Source organism: Daucus carota, chromosome 2 (assembly GCF_001625215.2).
Source record: "Daucus carota subsp. sativus chromosome 2, DH1 v3.0, whole genome shotgun sequence".
In the NCBI taxonomy this organism is placed as follows: domain Eukaryota; kingdom Viridiplantae; phylum Streptophyta; class Magnoliopsida; order Apiales; family Apiaceae; genus Daucus; species Daucus carota.
In genome coordinates this window covers 45472079-45492433 of record NC_030382.2, presented here as the reverse complement: position 1 = coordinate 45492433, position 20355 = coordinate 45472079, and the positions used below count along the sequence as shown (strand labels likewise).

General features: G+C 30.2%; 1 protein-coding gene and 1 long non-coding RNA gene across 5 annotated transcripts; both read right to left on the bottom strand.

The window, feature by feature from the left end:
- Positions 1-598: 598 nt before the first annotated feature.
- On the bottom strand, positions 599-4004 carry LOC108206255 (uncharacterized). 3 transcript variants are annotated; one of them, XM_017376494.2, is made up of 6 exons: positions 3660-4000; positions 3276-3435; positions 2597-2784; positions 1793-1916; positions 1132-1262; positions 599-862 (listed from the first exon to the last, which is right to left on the bottom strand). In XM_017376494.2, the coding sequence occupies exons 1-6, from the start codon at positions 3879-3881 to the stop codon at positions 725-727; spliced, it is 963 nt and encodes a 320-aa protein (XP_017231983.1). In that variant the 5' UTR covers positions 3882-4000; the 3' UTR covers positions 599-724. The 3 variants fall into 3 exon arrangements, with proteins under 3 accessions (XP_017231983.1, XP_017231984.1, XP_063943859.1); XM_017376495.2 differs by having other exon boundaries at positions 721-862; positions 1132-1281; positions 3660-4003; XM_064087789.1 differs by lacking the exons at positions 599-862; positions 1132-1262 and adding an exon at positions 2321-2396 and having other exon boundaries at positions 1817-1916; positions 3660-4004.
- A 1381-nt stretch (positions 4005-5385) lies between these two features.
- LOC108208362 (uncharacterized) lies at positions 5386-12085 on the bottom strand. 2 transcript variants are annotated; one of them, XR_010288973.1, is made up of 6 exons: positions 11757-12085; positions 11118-11171; positions 10977-11031; positions 9530-9639; positions 6864-6988; positions 5386-5666 (listed from the first exon to the last, which is right to left on the bottom strand). It is a non-coding gene; the product is annotated as an uncharacterized LOC108208362 (long non-coding RNA). The 2 variants fall into 2 exon arrangements; XR_001804293.2 differs by having other exon boundaries at positions 6864-6961; positions 11757-12083.
- Between the last annotated feature and the right edge of the window lie 8270 nt (positions 12086-20355).

Genomic DNA, 20355 nt, shown 5'->3' with positions numbered 1-20355 from the left:
AACACTTTCATTTTTCAAAAGAGGATAATATTTATTTATTTTAAAAAGAGATAATATTTGAAATAAAATATTTTCTCATTTACTTTCATCACCTTTTTTTTTATCATCACCCACAACTAGAAAATATTTTGTTTGACTTCAACCTGTCACTTTACAATCCAAAATACTAGATTTTGCAATGTTCAACCTATTTTCTTGGTTGACATTACAAAATATATCATTTTGAGACTTTTGATGTAACATTTTATTTCTAGAACCCCGGATCCTTTTACTAGGTTGAACATTGCAAAATGTAACATTTTATTTCGAGAACCCTGGATCCTTTTACGTTTTTTTAATGATTTTCAGGTCAAACGTAACACGATCTACGATCTAGCATTTTTTTTCAAAAATTCTAGTATTAATATATGATATTTTGACTATTTCTCTCAACTCTCTTATTTTGAGTATTACATATGAAAATTGTGACATATGAAGCCTGTTCTCTTATATTTTAATTGAGCTCAAATTGCCAATGTCCAAACATAGTCTGCTAGATAAACTCCATCCGACAAAACCAATTTCAGTGGTCTTAAATACATGCTTAAATGAAAGCCTAGAAATCAATTTTCATATTCCCCACCTTATATTTAATAAATATTATAAAAACAATATCTTTTATAGGAAAGAAAAATCTTTTAGCCTATGATGAGTAAGAAATTTACAAGAGCCTAACCCTTCCAAATCAAGAAGTGACATCGGTTGGATCTGCAAGTGTTAATTTGACGCCTTCTTCAAATCTCAAAGGAGAAAAATCTAGTGTTTGAATCAATTTTTTGATATCCATTGATATGTCGGCAGGGGACTTGACACCGCGATCAATCTGAAAAGTAAATGTTGCGTAAATAAAAACTGTTGGGAGCATAGGAAAAACATGTCTATCTTATACAATAAAATGAGACAGATCACATGAGTGTTCTACTGCGTCGTTTCACGTCAGGGCAGCCAACTCAAGTGAATTACCAGACAATTAAAAAATAGTGTGATGATTGAGAAACCAAGAACTTGTAATAAGTATAATAGGGGCAAATATATAACCAGTGCACATGGAACTTTTTATATAGGGTTGTTTATTCTTCAAGGTAGACTTACTGTTGAAGCAGATACTGGTTTAAGCAACGATAGTTCATAACCCCTGACAGCTACTACAGTCTCTGCCATTTGGAGTCGTGATAGCCTGTCTGGTCCCCCAACATTTAGAATCACTTGCATACGTGTACCATCTGGATATAACACAGAGTGCTAAAATGAACATAAGAATACTGAGAAGGAAATAAAGGAACAATGGACTACTTGTCCAAAAAAAATCGAACAATGCGACTACTTGGCAAAATATAATCACATGAAACAATGGACTGCTTAACAACACATGCACAACAGGAGGTTACTTATCTGATGATTCTGTAGTGTATAGATAGTGATGTCATTGCCTACTTCTTACTCTTAACTCGTTACATAGGAATTAGCCATTCAATTAAGCTCCAGTCACTTATAAAGCATAATAACAATGTGTATAACTAGACACCGATAACAACAAACACTTAAAACTCGAATCACATGCCTTTGTCCTAATCACGCTCATACAGAGGACCTAAGGTTGTTCACAATTGAGCTGTCTAGCACAATACAAAAGTGTTGCATCCATAACCAAGAATAAAAGTGGTACTTTACTGAGTATAACTAGACACAGCTTATTACATGTGAATTAATATAAATACAGGAGATAAAAATGTTAAGAATTTACTAAAGAAACCTGCAATCCATCTGCTAGTTAATGTTTGTATGATAGTCACTACATCCTTAACAAAGATAGGGCAACGAAATTCATCATGAAAGAGCTGAACTTCTTTTCCTTTGGCAAGAAGATTGTCAAGCCACTGCAATCATTAAATACATAGAAATCAGATTTTCCAAATGCTACGATATTGGTAACATACATTTGGCACATTAAGTCAAGGCTTACAGATAGCTTCTTACTTCTTAAAAACTATAACTAATACAATTTACTTCCTCATTTTTTATTGCACCAAACAACAGCTATCAATCTTGCCCTGTATTAAAAAACTAAAGAAAAGGTCTGCACACTTTCATCCTTATTTTATAAAATTCGAAGCAATCTTAAATTGAGGTCCTTCATTAAAAAAGTAAGACAAGAAAAGCACCAGTCTATGCTTACCAAGTGAGATGCACTATAATGATTACCTCAAATGAGCAACAAAAATCAGAATAATACAGAACAAAGATACAGAATTAGAAGGCGTTAGGAAACATGTATACTGACTTGACAAGGTCGGAACTTGGCAATGAATGATCAGAAGAGAGATTTAAAGAGCATCTAAGCCTTGTAACGATCGAGACTGGAGTAAAAATGAAGATAAGCCAATTGTAAATCAAGTTGATAAGAACCTGATTATCATGTACATAGTAATATATTTTTGCAGATCTATCAGTTCTTCTATCTTAATTCTTAAGTAAACCTGAAACATCAAATATGTGTTCTTCCAATTATTTCACCAGACAAGCTTGAAAAAAAAGGTGTGTCTTTATGCAAATATACCTGAACTGGAAGCGACTTATGCACAGGTGCAACAGTTTGTGGCCCATATATGATACTGCTTCTCAATATTGCAAAGTTAGACCAGTTCACAGATATAAACTTCTCTGATTCCACTTTGGACTGCCCATAAACATTTACAGGCGCAGTCTCATCCTCTTCCTTGTAGAAAGATTTTACCCCTTCATAAACTGCAGTGAAGCAGCTTCAGTTTCAATACAGTTACCACAAGAGCTGTGCAATCTTTAAGATTATATCCTATACATATTTCCGCAATGATGGCAAGTAAAATAGTTTCATTCTTGCCAAGAGATAAAGAAAATCCACAGATTTAGTTGAGAATAACATTTTTGATTCCTGTGACAACATTGTAGTAGTGTGCTGGTCTGTAAATACTTTGCATAGAAAGAAAGGGGCCCTCAGGCCTCCACTGACCTAACATCAAAATCAAAATAACCTAATTATCAATAGTAAACTAGGATGAGAAATAGTTGCACACAAATATGCTAAAGTAGGAGCTTGAAAGAACAACCCTAAAATGGTTACAACCTGATGAGCTCCTGCCTTAATAAACTAACTAAATAGTACTTCAAGTCAAAATTTACAATTATAAAATCTTATTCCTTGAGTATAGAACAAATCTAGGTGACTAAAGAAAATACAAGATTGGCATTTTTGTTACCATGATCGGTCGAAAGATGAATGAGAAGAGTATTGTCATTGCCAAAGTCTAATAACCATTTGACAAGTGCAGATGGAACATTAACCGACATTGCAGTAGCAGGATCCCTCTCACAGGCACTAGGAGCAGAAAGTGCAGCACAATTGACCACCACATCAGGCTAAAAATTCCAAATTCACAAACATAACAAAAAACAAGTTAGGCACCCAGCATCCAGAACCCACAAAAATTTAAACTTTTCAAGTTATACAGCAGGTAGTGTAAATCAGAAACATACCCATTACTAAAAATCAAACAAAGAACAAGTGACAATCAATAAAATTGAAGATTGAGTACAAATCAAGCACACCCATTAGAAAGTTAATTTTAATGAAAAATGGAGACCTGGCCAAATGTTTTGGAGATGCCAAAAAATACAGCCTCATTTTGTGAATCAAGGGGGAAAGCAATGCAATCGGAATGAATGGCTTGGAGTAAAGGCTGAGGAGGCAGGGTAGAGTGATAGGTAAAGGCTAAATCAAAGGGTTGTTTTGATAAGTGTTGCAATAGATGCTGACCCAAGTAGCCTGTGCCTCCTAGTACTAACACCTTCTTGTTGCTGCTCATTATCTCTGTTGTTTAACCTTTGTGCAATTGGGTGTGTCTATGCCTTTAGATTTGAATCTCAATCTTTATTGGCATTGAGTAGACAGAAAATTTCCGACTCAAATCATCATCGGTTTATCTAGTGTGCGCCTGTGAGCACATGCTAAGGACGAAATTTGATTGGTAGATTTTAATTTGTGTGATTATTTATTTGCGGGAGTCTATGTTATACTATAATAAGACAACATGGTATAATTTGTATTCTAAGGTTTTAGTTATACTAGCTTATAGCCCGTGCGGGAGCTTTTTAATTATTTATAAACTTTTTAAATATATTTTAAATGGTGTGAAAAAATTTAATTTACAAATAATAAATTAAAATTTTCAATAAATTAAAATTTGAAATTATGATTTATTTGTAAGTTAAAATTGTTGTAAATACATCATCACAGTCATTAATGGCTTCAAATAAACTATTGTAATCAAGTCATTTCTTTTCGGTTTCGAAAAAAAAAAAGTCATTCCTTTTCTCGTATGTATCACGACAAAATATTAAATTCTTTCTATCAAATTTTAATATATCTTGAGTAGAATATGTGACGCCAACTTCTATTGGATTATATTTATAAATATATTTTATATTCGAATTATGTGATTTAAATATTTTTCTAAAAATTTATATGATAATTTGGTTTCATAAACATGCGATAGAAGGTAGAATCTGTTTTGGATTAAGAAAAAGTTTTTGTATCCGCTCCTCACATTAATCCGGCTTATTAATTTTAAAATATATTATATAAAAATTGTGACGGTGCGATTTATATGATTTTACAAATAAAATTGGTAGGAAATATTTATTTTGCAATAATAAAAAATTCATAAACACGTGAAAGACAGAATTTGTTTTGCATTCAGAAAAGGAATTATAAACATGCAAGTAGATATCAGTTGTCATATAGAACCGAAGTTAATTTTGTTCTAATCAAACGGTGCTTATGTGTTCAATATACGATCCAACGGATGATAAGCTTTTGGACCATGGGACCATGCGACCAAATTATCTCTCTTACGCTTATTATATATAAGTATATAATTAGCCTATAACCCGTGCGAAGCACGGGCGACCATATTTTTTTAATTTTATTATTTATAAGCTTAATATCATTTTATTAGTATTTTATTATTAATTAAATAAAATTGTATTTAATTTTATTAACCGATTGGTTATATTCTTCTATATTACAAATTATTAGTACGAACAATCAATACTTTATTTTCTAGCAAAATTAGTGCTAAAGTATCGATGTGTGAGAGAAATAAATTTTGCATTAGTTGTCTATGGCGACTGTATTTTTATGGTACAACATTTTTGTAGCATATCTTGTGTCATACAAATACATCAGGTTTCAGTGCCGAAGTTTTTATTAAAGCACAACAAGTTATTTTTCTTCGGAAATTAATGAATTAATGAATAAACAAACATATCAAAGTCATATGAAAGTTGACAGTATAAGATTATTCAACATATTAAACTTGATAACTCTACTAAAAAACGACTCTTACCAATAATAACAATATTAATTGTCTAAATCAATTGTATTATAAGTCTTACATGAAAATGAATTAAAAATAATTTTAAAAAAGGGAAAAAAAACCCAGTAATATACGATTCTGATGAATCTCCAAGGATTAGCACACAGGACATGTTGCCCACCTTCTCCACATCAGAGAAGTCCTGCTGAGCAACTAAACACACCGAATGTTCTGCTACTAAGCCTCCGACTATAACACTTAATACTGGACACACTGTTTACAAAAGAGGATAAACAAACCAAACCTTAATCAAGTGTGTATATCATGCATACACAGAGACAGAATATACATAAGGTGAAGAAAAAAAGTCCTATCTAAGGTTTTCAAATGTAAGGCAGAGTTAGGACTTAGTAAGCCTCTTGATGTCCTTTTTCTCAAGTTTTTCCCTTTATAAGAATTAGCTTAGCAGGTTCGAAGAAAAGTTGCACTCTATCAAAACAAAGCAGTAGTATTATGTAAGCCAACTTAAAGGAATTTAGAATAGCACTATTACTATTTTACTTATGTCACATACCTAGAGTACCGTGTATTATATTTCATATTCTAAGGATAGAATTGTCTCTGGCATGACAAATTGAAAAAGACAGTCCACTACTCCATGCAAATGATAGTCTTATAGTCATTGAACAATAATCGTGAAGATTCAGTTCTTGTGATTATTGCGAGATCATTATATGAGTCGATTTTATGCCAGACAGGATGAAACCTCAAAAGGGAGTTACACACCTTGCTCAAGCTATGCAATGTCTGATTCCCTCTTAAAAAACATACAAACTAATTTTTTTTCCTAAGGGACAAAAATGATGCTCACAATATAGTGCCATAAATAATTCACTTATGTCTTCCTATATAAGCTCAAATATTAGTATAAGCAAAGAACTTGACATGGAAAATAACAATTTTAAACCTAAAAAGAATTCACACTTCGTCAAAAAGTTTCTCTTTATGAAGCTTGTAGTCTGATTTTCTATCAGGACCAACTTGTGCAGCACAGAAAAAATTGGGTTTAAAAATGGTAGCGATACACAAAAGAGAAAACTTGACATAAACGAGTATAAGTGGAAAACTGACTGAACCAAAATCACACTGGCTTTTTATCTATCAGTCGAGGTTCTTTCTCTTTTTCACTTTCCAAATGATTAGCACGAAAGGTTCTTGTTTAAACAGCTAAGTGTACTCTTTCAGAATTTGAAATAAATTCTTAAAAAGTTAGTTCTAAAAGTAGTAAACATTTTGAAATTCCATAGTAGTATATGATAGTGTACCTAATGAGATGTGCTGCCATGGTGACAACACATTTTTTGACATCTTTAGTAGACTTTTGGATATAGTTGTAAAAAATAATTCTAGAATTTGTCACAGACATCCAAATTCCCAAAAAGTCATAATGTAATTTAAACAATTACTTACTTCTTCAAGAAGGTCAAGAAAGTCTACCCTTCCTCCAGCAAGTTCGTCCTGATTTAGATCATCCATGGTAGGTACTCTATATCTTTTTGGAAGAACACCTAGCAAGTAGGCAACCAAAAAATGACCTGGCTCATGTTGTAATATAATATCTTTCAGTAATAACTACAAATAACTGATATTGAAGTAGTACGACACTTCCAAATTTTTTTTGTTCCCCAGAAAGATGACTGATAAAACTGGTGGAAAAACTGAAGTTTAAAGAAAATAAAAGAAGTTATAAGAAGATTTCATATCATTTACACTATATTGAATTGATATATTCTATTTATCATAACCTAAAATATTAATAATCTACTATTTTCAAAATATAACCAACTAATATAATCAATAAAAGTCGAATATCTTGTTTAGAGGAGATCAATCTTGTAGCAACTTATCTAATAAATAGCTTCCTTAATGGTTCAGAATATATAGTAGTTTGAAATATAGGATAGAGCCATGTAGTTCCTGAACATAGATATTGCATCACTGAACATGCATACAAATATAAGACGATATGCGCAGTTATTAAGGTTCTAAAATGAATCTACAGTATAGATAATGCCAGAGAGCAGCAAGATAGTAGCTACAGATTGGATAATAACATTAAAGTTAGACAATTTTCAGAACCGTTTATTAAACCAGGTCTCCACAATCTGATACTTTCTTAGTATCATCGATACTCCCCTCATGCCATTTAATTACACTGGCACTCCTCCTAATAGCTTTGAGGTTACAAAGTGTGGTCCGGGTTACCTTATCACTTAGCTATGCTTCGTAGTAAGCATTAAGCAAAGTTGCACCACCTGCTATTTTCCTTTGTTTTGTCTTCAGTCCAGGCATATCAAAAAGGATTAAAAGTGACATTGCACAATTTTATTTAGCAGAAAAAAAAGGATTAAAAGAGTTTATGCAACCGAACCAGTTCAATCAACAAATATATAGCTTTTCACTTAAAACCATTATTTCCGAGAGTTTAACTTTACAACCTATGTTAAGGTTATCTTCTAATCTCACCCCTAAGGCTCCAATGCAGGAAGCTTGCGCCACCACAGACCCGAAAAAGCCTAAAGTTGGGAGCCAATCAGAGCCACAAGATACCGCGTGCACCTTGGCAACAAGATTTTTCTGGCACCTTCTGGCTCAATTCTCTTCAATCACACTCTGAAGTCACTTATAATAGATATTTGAGAAAGACACCTTCTGGCTCAATTCTCTTCAATCACACTCTAAAGTCACTTATAATAGATATTTGGGAAAGATAATTATTAATGACAGTTCCGGCCAACTTGTCTTCCTCAGAAATTCAATGCTTAAATCTACAAATGACAATTTTTGAAACAGTGGCTCTTCAGCAAATTCCTAATTCTGAATCAACAGTTCCCATCACAAATTCTAATCAGAGTAAGCCATTTCTTTAAGGAAAAATTGATGCATGCTAGACACCTCTGGTGCAGTTCATACAGCAGTCATACCCATTTTCAATAGTGTCAAATCACAAATGTCACTGAATTTTGTCATCAAGGTCCTATGACTCCCTAATTATAAATGTTAATTTGAGAGCCCACAATGCAACTGAACAAAGAGTCGAGGCTTGGTCCTCAATTGACGTTGGCTCTCACCAAAGAACAACGAGATATACGTTTACACATAAGCACGCAGACACAAAAGGTAAAATTTTTTCCTCTATATGTTGATTGTGCTATTTAAACATAATTTTGGTTGGTCATATACAATAATAGTGGTAACAGGCATGTTTATTGTTCTGTTTCTTTTTAAATGTCCTCTCCGTAGTCTAATTACGCGACCACATGTGTATCCCTGTAGCAGTGGCACTCCTTGTGCCCTCTCTCATCTTGCTAATACTAAACAAAGTCTGCTATCCCTGCAGCAGTGTCTTTTGTACTTTCGTTTCTAATTGAATTATAACTCTTATTGTTTTCTATTAGACAATTCTCAAAGATATTCAGCCTAGCATTTATAAAACATTAAGGTGCACTGCAAAATGAAAGTGGTAGTGCTTGATTTAGGTACCACCTGCAAAGCACACATGTGTAGAACACTAATTCTATATGCTGAATTCAAAGAGAAAACATGACAATCGACACCAAGATAAATTGCTAAATTATTAATGTAGGAAGTTATTGACTGTTGCAATGATTTGTACTGATATTACTCAGAAGAGTTTGTGCACTATTTTTATCGGTAACCTATAAAGTTGGAGGGTTTTTACAGGGCTGAGGAGTGCTTCAAACGCGCAATACAAGGAAATGATCTACTGAAGCGGTCTATCTCTCACTATACGTCATGCCCAGGGATTGATTTAATACATATTGTCTGGAGTGAACCTGATGCTCCTTCGGAATCACTTACACAATTTCTAAACCATGTTGTACAGTCAAAGGCTATTAATGGGCGGCAAATTGAACAATTCATTTAAAGCAACTTGCACAATTCTAATGATTTTAATTCTGTGTTTATTCATTTAATCACAGTGAGTTAATTTTTCAAACAACTCTCAGATCAAACACTTTACGTGCATGATTCATTCTGGAACCAAAGAAAGAGCACAACAGAGTTGTGCACAAAGAGAGCTAGTTAATCAGAAGAGAGTATGAAGAACAAACCTTCAGGGGAGATGAAGTTCTTAAGAGATGGATGGCGTAGTGCATCCAATACCGCACGCAAAGCAATGCCAAGTGTAAGATGAGTGACAAGTTATGTTGGATAAGTGATCCTGTAAACAGAAGTTCAGGTATGCTACACAATATTACACCATATTTACCAATTGCGCTTAGCAACAGTAAGAACATATGAACAAAAAAAAGCATAAAATGAGCTACTTAAATCAACAAATAATTAAAAAACTTAAGTGTGTTAACTACACACATATTAAAAGATAACAACCAATGGAGAAAAATAAAAGAATATAATTTACTCACCAAACTGATAAGCGGCAATATTGAGCTGCCTGTTAGGGTGCCGAGACGGAGAGGAAGATAGAGGGCGGTTCAAGGTATCTGTTTTCTGTAGTATTTGCTTTAGTCCGTAAAACCAATGTCTAGTAGGAGATAGAACTCTAACAGGAGCCGTTTTTTAAGTAATAGTCTAGTAAGCCTGGAGATTGGTCCTAGCTGGAAGGTTTCGACTCCTCGATGAATGGTATAACTTTGTTGAGGTACTAATCAGCAAAGCTGCTATTAAATGATGCTTATTTAAGTGAATAATATTATTTATTATTTCTAAACAAAGAAAAAGGTGCTTGCTTTGAATCTGTAGCATAGGGGAAATATTTTACATTTTGAACCACTGGCTCTTTCACTTGACACCTTTTTCATTTCAATTTGACATGTTACTTTTAGTTACAAACGCTGCTTTTGGTAACATAACATTTATGTATAAGCTTCATCTTGCTAATACTAAACGAAGTCTGCTATTCTCTGTGCTTTAGTGCTCAACTCATATCAAGAAAGCTGGTCAGAAGCTCTGCTTCCTAAAAACTACTTCCTGGTGTTGAAGTATACATTTGGGACAAAGGTAATTAACTCCTAAATTGACCAAGCGTTTATTGTTAGGATTTTAAGGACTTGGTTATAAGCCTCTTCATATAATAGTATCATGGCCGGGTTTCAGAATAAGTTATTATTTCAAACAACTTTCGGGTCAAACACTTTACGTGCATTACCAAACACAACAAAGATGAAATTATCAATCCTTATAAGCAACCTAATTCTTAAAACTTATTTCGATAAACCTAATAAAAACTTTATTAAGTCTAAACACATCTATCGACCTACTTCATATAGACCATTTTAAAGAACCTAATTCTTAAAGAAAAACTAATTTAAATTAAAAGACACATAATCTTCTAATACAAACACATCTTTTGAAAGCAAATAAATACAAATATAAAGTTAAACATTAAAAAATAGAAAATAAGTGAACAAATATTAAATAACCATGCAATATAAGCATTTAAAGATGTAATATCTATAAACATTTGATAATCAGAAGATTATGTAAATTTGATAAAATAAAATTATGAAAATAAATATTGATTTAAAGAGGACTTACAGTGGCAGAAAAGAAGAGAACTACAGGGACTTGCAGTTCAATTAATACCAAGCTCCTATGACAATATAGCAAGCAATTAAATACAGAAATGTAATCTGGAAACAGTATCTAAAACAATTTACAAATGAAAAGCATATTAACCTATGCCAAGTGCCAACAGCTCTCCATTATGGTAGCAGATTGTCAATCTCTAGCCTGTCAGAATACAATCAGTACAAAAAACACTGTCGGCATAATAGTAAAATACTGCTAGCAATTTGTATAAAAAGAAAATGATGCAAATCAATTTTAAATACAACCAAGTCTAAATGCATAACATTCTGATTAAGACACAGATTTTAAAACTACATAATACAGGACTAAAGCAGGCTAGTTTCAAGCGCTGACTATTTTGCAGCAGTCCAGGAACAAAACATTCAGTCCGTGACAAATTCCTCTAGATCAAAAACTAACAGAACATATGGTTTTATTACAACTAATTAGAATGAAAGTCTTTTCAAAATAGAACAGAACAGATACTTTATAAAGCCAATAATAAACATAGTAAAAGCGTAGAAAGTTTCTTCAACTGTTAAACTATTAAAATCCTAGTGATGATAGTAAAGTAGTATGAGGTGAAAAAAAAAAAAGAAATTCAGGACATGAAAACAGGGGCGTATCAATCACCAAAAAAAGCAAATTAACAAATTGTACTAACGAATTCGAGCAAATAGATTAATAGAGTATTAAAGGGGAGAGAGGGAGGGGAGGGATGGGGGGAGTTGGGGAGAGAGAGATTACTTTGACGTAGCACTCGGGGTAAAGAATAGCAAGGAAGTCGCCTCTGGAAGTAAAAGATGTGATGGATGATTTTTGCTACTTGTCTTTCGCCATTGTCATTACAGCGAGCAACCCATTGTCTTTCGCCATTGCCTATCAATTGAGAGGCAAAGCTTCTGATGGTTTAAAGGGAAGAGAGCCAGGCGGGGGTGGGTGGGGAGACTCGACGCTTGTCAATCTCTGTTGGGAGAGAGAGACCTAATAGGGTTGGGAGAGAGTGTCGAGCAGGAGACGGTTTCTAAACATCAGTGTAGCGGAGAGACGAAACTAAAAAAAGTGAGACGAAACCAAAAAATGGGAAGAAAAAGTGGGACTACAAATTATATCCATGTTGGCTTATTATAGTATAGTATAGATTTTTTGGTTTGATACTCTCCTTTTAGTACTACAAATCTACAAATGTGGAGTATATTAGTATTATATTGTTAAACAGTTTCAAATCCTAAAAACACTCATAACAATCCATTATCATATAATATTTCATTAAAAAAATTATAATAATTTTATAAATAAAATTATAAATATACAATTTTGAATATTTTCTTTTACCAAGAACCTTCATATAACTCTTTTTAACTTTCACGTGTTCTATCTCAATATAAACATGAACCATTATATAACTCTTTCAACTCTAATCTTAAAAGTTACTAGCATTTTACCCGTGCTACGCATCGAATGGTTATTTTTATAAAATAAAAATAAGTTTGTATACTTACAAATTCAAGTACATATTGTTTTATCATTTATATAATTTTATTACATATAGGTATAAATTTTTTTAAGAAAATAATATTATTTCTTAAATACTCTGCTCAACACCCTCATATTATATGAAATGAAATAATCATATTTTTATTTCGATCAAATATTATATAAGGATCGACTATCGTTTAGAGATCATGGAATGCGAATGCAATCCCTGCTCCCGGTTTCGGATTCAAAATCTGAATTATCTCAATTTCATACTGAATCCTGAATTTGCACAGATGTTGATCTAAACTAATTTGTTTTTACAATATGAGATATTGAAAACTAATAAGAGAATAAAAAATGTACATATAAAATTATATTATCGTCAACAATTATGAAATATTTATGTATGAATTTTTTTTATAGTATATATGAGGATTGGGGAGGCAGTTAATAAATAGGGAGGGGAGCGGGGCGAGTAATTTCAGGGCCATAAATTTTTTCAATTTCCCGTATTAAATAAAGTAATGTCAGATTAAGGTCGATCAGGTCGGGTGGATGCATCCCCTGATATCAGTCATTATTATTATAATATAAATATATAATTTAATTAATTTGTACACAAAAATTCATTTATATCTGCACCATTAGTCTTCGTTGCCATAGTTTAAAAAATTTGTATGCACTTAACTTATTTACGAAGTAATATAAATTATTAAATTCAATGGAGCATGCCTTAAAAGTATAAATTTGTAACAAAATCACTCATGTAAATAAGATTTATGAATTTAAAAAGATAAATATATTTTATTTTTATATCTATTTTAATCACTGACATAATGAAAATTTTGTCCTAGTAAATTGTAAAGCCACTGTGAGATTTCTATATTGGTCGTTCGGTATGTTAACTTGTGTTTATTTTATATTATTTCTCTCATTATAATTATAAATTTACACTTACAAAAACGATGTTTATATTAGAGGGTGAATATCCAATATAACTCATTTTCTGCGCATATTGTCCATAATGACCACCCACACTAAAATGGACCAAAATAACCACAAAGAGTCGCATTCTTTGAATGCGAACTCTAGTTAATGCGCATACTTTGGCTGATTTTGTGCATGAGCATCAATCGTGTGTGAGGATTAAACTAAATTTTAAATCTGCTTGCAAGTTACGCATATATAGTATGCGTGACCAACAAACACGCATAGTCAGAATGCGTGTCATTTTTTTTTTTGTTCCCTTTTGAAAACACATATATGGTCATACATACAGCATCACGGAATCCAAAGCTATTTTGGATATGAAGAAATATGTATGGGTTGTCTTTATTTGGATCAGAAGTACCCCGTAGTGGTTAAATCACTTGATTCATATACACGCATACTTTGAATGCCCCACTGATTGGTTCAAAAAGGCATCAAACTTGACGTTTGTTATTTTGGGCATGCATTACATAAATATTAGTTATTTAGGACATTTTCACTATATTAGATGAGTATGAATTTAATTTTATAAAATACGAAATATTTAATTTTATATCATATAATACTCAAAAGACCATGTATGTCACGTAATACATGTTAATATTTTAACCACCACAATAAATTAGAAATATTGTTTAGTCATATAAAAATTTATGGGTGGACTCGTATAAAATTGTTTTAACCACCGCAACAAATTAGAAATATTGTTTAGTCATATAAAAATTTATGGGTGGACTTGTATAAAATTATTTTATATATATGAGAATTGGGGAGCCAGTTAGTGAATGGGGACGCGAGCGGGTGAGTAATTTCAAGGTCATAATGTTTTTTAATTTCCCCGATTGAATAAAGTAATGTTGGGTTAAGGTCGATCGGATCGGGTGGATACATGCCTAATATCGTTATTATTATATTATATAATTTAATTAATTTATACGCATATTCATTTAATTTGCATAATTGTCTTTGTAGCCATATTTCAGAAAATTTGTATGCACTTAACTTATTTATGAAATAATAAAAATTATTAAATTCAATTGAGCATGCTGTAAAAGTGTATATCTTGTAAAAATTCACTTATGTCGATAAATTTTATGGATTTAATAAAAAATTTGTCTTAGTAAATTATAAAATCACTGTGAGGTTTATGAAAACTGGTCATTTTGGATGCTAACTTGTATTTATTATATATTATTTCTCACATTATAATTATATATTTATAATTATAAAAACGATGTTTATATTGGCTAAGTGTGAATTTAATTTTCTAAAATAGTAAATATCTAATTTTATATCATATAATACTCGAAAGATCATGCACGTCATGTAACATGTTAATATTTTATCCACCGCAATAGAAGGAAACTGTTTTTCTTTGCCATCAAGTAAATAAAAAGCTCGTTCTAATCTGTAGGGTGTGGAGACTCGTATAATTTTAAAAAAGATTTATCAAATTGATCTAAAAATATAAATATTGATTATTCATATAAAAAATTTCAGGATGGACTCTGATTTGTTCTAAAATTAAAATAAGGAATGATATATTGGTACTAAATTAATTTATCTTTTTTTATTGGTTAACATCCTAAAATAATTTATTTTTTCATAAATTGAATTAAATTAAATTAAATTACTTAAAGTAAATCTCAAATTCTATTATTATTAATTAGATTATGAAAAGAAGTCTAATTAGTTTAGTTATAATCAGATAATGAAAAGGAGCTGATTAATTATATTGTATAATAAAAAATTGTATTGATTAACTCATGATTAACTTGTATGTGGTTAATATTTTGGATAAAATTTAATAGAAGAAAAGTTGGATGATGAATAATATTAGTGCTAAAATAATTCTTTTTTTTTTTCTGATTGGTTAACTGCATAAGGTGGTTGAAAGAAAGTTGAAGAATGAATATGATTGGTCTAAAATTTAGGAATGACCTCTGATTGGTCCTAAAATAATTCCTCTTTTCTGATTGGTTAACTGCATTTCAGGATGGACTCTGATTTGTTCTAAAATTATCTAAAGTTAACGAATGAATATCATTGGCCTGAAATAAGGAATGATATATTGGTACTAAATTAATTCCTCTTTTTTTATTGGTCAACATCCTAAAATAATTTATTTTTTCATAAATTGAATTGAATTAAATTAAATTACTTAAAGTAAATCTCAAATTCTATTATTATCTAATTAGATTATTTTTAATTAGATAATGAAAAGGAGTCTAATTAGTTGAGTTATAATCAGATAATGAAAAGGAGCTGATTAATTATATTGTATGATAAAAATTGTATTGATTAACTTATGATTAACTTGTACGTGGTTAATATTTTGGATAAAATTTAATAGAAGAAAAGTTGGATGATGGATAATATTAGTGCTAAAATAATCTTTTTACCCGTGCTACGCACCGAATGATTATTTTTATAAAATAAAAATAAGTTTGTATACTTACAAATTCAAGTACATATTGTTTTATCATTTATATAATTTTATTACATAATATAGGTATAAATTTATAAAAAAAATAATATTATTTCTTAAATACTCTACTCAACACCCTCATATTATATGAAATGAAATAATCATATTTTCTTTTCAATCAAATATTATATAAGGATCGACTATCGTTTAGAAATCATGGAATGCGAATGCAATCCTGCTCCCGGTTTCGGATCCAAAATGTGAATTATCTCAATTTCATACTGAATCCTGAATTTGCACTGATGTTGATCTAAACTAATTTGTTTTTATAATATGAGATATTGAAAACTAATAAGAGAATAAAAAATGTACATATAAAATTATATTATCCTCAAAATATTTATGTATGAATTTTTTTTTTATAATATATATGAGGATTGGGGAGGCAGTTAGTAAACAGGGAAGGGAGCGGGGTGAGTAATTTCAGGGTCATAAATTTTTTCAATTTTCCGTATTAAATAAAGTAATGTCAGATTAAGGTCGATCGGGTCGGGTGGATGCATCCCCTGATATCAGTCATTATTATTATAATATATAATTTAATTAATTTGTACGCAAAAATTCATTTATATCCGCATGATTAGTCTTCGTTGCCATAGTTTAGAAAATTTGTATGCACTTAACTTATTTACGAAGTAATATAAATTATTAAATTCAATGGAGCATGCCTTAAAAGTATAAATTTGTAACAAAATCACTCATGTAAATAAGATTTTATGAATTTAAAAAGATAAATATATTTTATTTTTATATCTATTTTAATCACGAACATAATGAAAATTTTGTCCTAGTAAATTGTAAAGTCATTATGAGATTTCTATATTGGTCGTTCTGTATGTTAACTTGTGTTTATTTTATATTATTTTTCTCATTATAATTATAAATTTACACTTATAAAAACGATGTTTATATTAAAGGGTGAATATCCAATATAACTCATTTTCTGCGCATATTGTCCATAATGATCACCCACACTAAAATGGGCCAAAATAACCACAAAGAGTCGCATTCTCTGAATGCGAATACTGAGTGCGGATCTAGTTAATGCGTATGCTTTGGCTGATTTTGTGCATGAGCATCAATCGTGTGTGAGGATTAAACTAAATTTTAAATCTGCTTGCAAGTTACGCATATATAGTATGTGTGACCAACAAACACGCATAGTCAGAATGCGTGTCATTTTTTTTTGTTCCCTTTTGAAAACACATATATGATCATACATACAGCATCACGGAGTCCAAAGCTATTTTGGATATGAAGAAATATGCAGGGGTTGTCTTTATTTGGATCAGAAGTACCCCGTAGCGGTTAAATCACTTGATTCATATACACGCATCCTTTGAATGCGTCACTGATTGGTTAAAAGAGGCATCAAAAAGGCATCAAACTCGACGTTTGTTATTTTGGGCATGCATTACATAAATATTAGTTATTTAGGGCATTTTCACTATATTAGATGAGTATGAATTTAATTTTATAAAATACGAAATATTTAATTTTATATCATATAATACTCAAAAGACCATGTATGTCACGTAATACATGTTAATATTTTAACCACCGCAATAAATTAGAAATATTGTTTAGTCATATAAAAATTTATGGGTGGACTCGTATAAAATTATTTTAACCACCGCAACAAATTAGAAATATATTATATTTAATTTTATATTATATAATACTCAAAAAACCATGTATGTCACGTAATACATGTTAATATTTTAACCACCGCAACAAATTAGAAATATTGTTTAGTCATATGAAAATTTATGGGTGGACTTGTATAAAATTATTTTAATTTTAACAATATTGTAATATTTATGTATAAATTTTTTATAATATATATATATATGAGAACTGGGGAGCCAGTTAGTGAATGGGGACGCGAGCGGGCGAGTAATTTCAAGGTCATAATGTTTTTTAATTTCCTCTATTGAATAAAGTAATGTTGGGTTAAGGTCGATCGGATCAGGTAGATACATGCCTAATATTAGTCGTTATTATTATATTATATAATTTAATTGATTTATACGCATATTCATTTAATTTGCATAATTGTCATTATAGCCATATTTCTGATAATTTGTATGCACTTAACTTATTTATGAAATAATAAAAATTATTAAATTCAATCGAGTATGCCGTAAAAGTGTATATCTTGTAAAAATTCATTTATGTCAATAAATTTTATGGATTTAATAAAAAATTTGTCTTAGTAAATTATAAAATTACTGTGAGGTTTATGAAAACTGGTCATTCTGGATGCTAACTTGTATTTATCCTATATTATAATACCTGAGTCTACCCAGGTATGCAGTTAACCAATCACATTATAATTATATATTTATAATTATAAAAACGATGTTTATATTGGCTAAGTGTGAATTTAATTTTCTAAAATAGTAAATATCTAATTTTATATATCATATAATACTCGAAAGACCATGCATGTCATGTAACATGTTAATATTTTATCCACCGCAACAGAAGGAAACTGTTTTTCTTTGCCATCAAGTAAATAAAAAGCTCGTTCTAATCTGTAGGGTGTGGAGACTCGTATAATTTTAAAAAAGATTTATCAAATTGATCTAAACATATAATTGTTGATTATTCATATAAAAAAAATTAAAGATGGACTCTGATTTGTTCTAAAATTATCTAAAGTTAACGAATGAATATCATTGGGCTAAAATAAGGAATGATATATTGTTACTAAATTAATTCCTCTTTTTTTTATTGGTTAACATCCTAAATAATTTATTTTTTCATAAATTGAATTGAATTGAATTAAATTACTTAAAGTAAATCTCAAATTCTATTATTATCTAATTAGATTATTTTTAATTAGATAATGAAAAGGAGTCTAATTAGTTTAGTTATAATCAGATAATGAAAAGGAGCTGATTAATTATATTGTATAATAAAAAAATTGTATTGATTAACTCATGATTAACTTGTATGCGGTTAATATTTTGGATAAAATTTAATAGAAGAAAAGTTGGATGATGGATAATATTACTGCTAAAATAATTCTTTTTTCTGATTGATTAACTGCATATGGTTGAAAGAAAGTTGAAGAATGAATATGATTGGTCTAAAATTTAGGAATGACTTCTGATTGGTCCTAAAATAATTCCTATTTTCTAATTGGTTAACTGCATATAGTGGTAGAAGGAAAGTTGGAGAATGAATATGATTGGTCTAAAATTTAGGAATGACCTCTAATTGGTCCTAAAATAATTCCTCTTTTCTGATTGGTTAACTGCATACTTGGGTAGACTCAGTTATTATAATATAGGATTGTTGTCAAAAAATCAAAATTACAAAATTATGTTGAAATTCGATTGATTTATTAAATCTTTCAAAGGTATTACACGATCGGCTATGTTTGGAAAAAAGATTTGAATTTTCTGATTCATTACTAAATTCGGATTAAATGTACTAAAATCCTGTGTGTGTATTAGGGTTTGTTTATTTTCAAATAATCGGGTGAAAATATAGTCAGTTGAATAATATAATTTAATTAAAATTCAATCCATTAATACTAAAATGCTAATAAAATGATGTTAAAATTTAAATTATAAATAATAAATTATGAACTATATACCCGCCTCTGTTTCGCACGGGTTAAAGGCTAGTTATTATTAGATACAAGACCCAATCAAAATCTACCAAACTTGTTCCGCGCATGTGCCCATCACACACTACAAAAACCGAATCATCAAATGGTTCAAGTCAAAAATGTTAGTCAAATATTAGGTTAAATTAGTTTACTTTGTATATTACTTAGATTTAGTTAATTTAACGTTAAATTAGTTTGCTCCGTAAAGAATAAATATTAAGATAGTTATTTTGTTTTTATAAAAAAGATTGTTATTATGCTTATTAGTTATATTATAGATTATAGATTCTATTAATTTATAAAAGTGATTCTTTTATTTTTTGATCACGATATTTATGTCGTAAAAGATAATTTTCAAGTTGCCAAATGTTTATAATTATTACAGGAAAAGATAAAATTTTGGATAACTAAATTATGTTTTATCTAATTTTATGCTCCGCGTTAATGTTTTTGTAAACTCCATCAAATTTAATCATATAATATATTAATAAAATTGTGTCATGTATGTAAATATAAATATTTAATAATATTCGGTCAAATTATAAGTAATTCAGAACTATATTAACAAATTAATATTTAATATTTGAAATTATAAATCAATTAAATGAATATATGAGAAATAAGATACAAATTCAATATTCAAATACAAAAAAAAAAACGAAAATATAAGAAACATTGTCTCGTTTAGTTTTAACCCAGCAATCAGCCGATCACCGTTCCCGTTCACTTTCACCGTTGCAACTTGCAATCATGTTAATCATATAATT

What these genes read in the sequence shown, in the direction of transcription:
- LOC108206255 (XM_017376494.2), bottom strand. Translation starts at nt 3,881, where the DNA reads ATGAGCAGCAACAAGAAGGTGTTAGTACTAGGAGGCACAGGCTACTTG. An exon ending in ATAAGTCGCTTCCAGTTCAG is followed by an intron (nt 1,917 to 2,596) that starts GTATATTTGCAT and finishes TAATGATTGCAG; the next exon opens with TGGCTTGACAATCTTCTTGC. An exon ending in AACTAGCAGATGGATTGCAG is followed by an intron (nt 1,263 to 1,792) that starts GTTTCTTTAGTA and finishes TGTTATATCCAG; the next exon opens with ATGGTACACGTATGCAAGTG.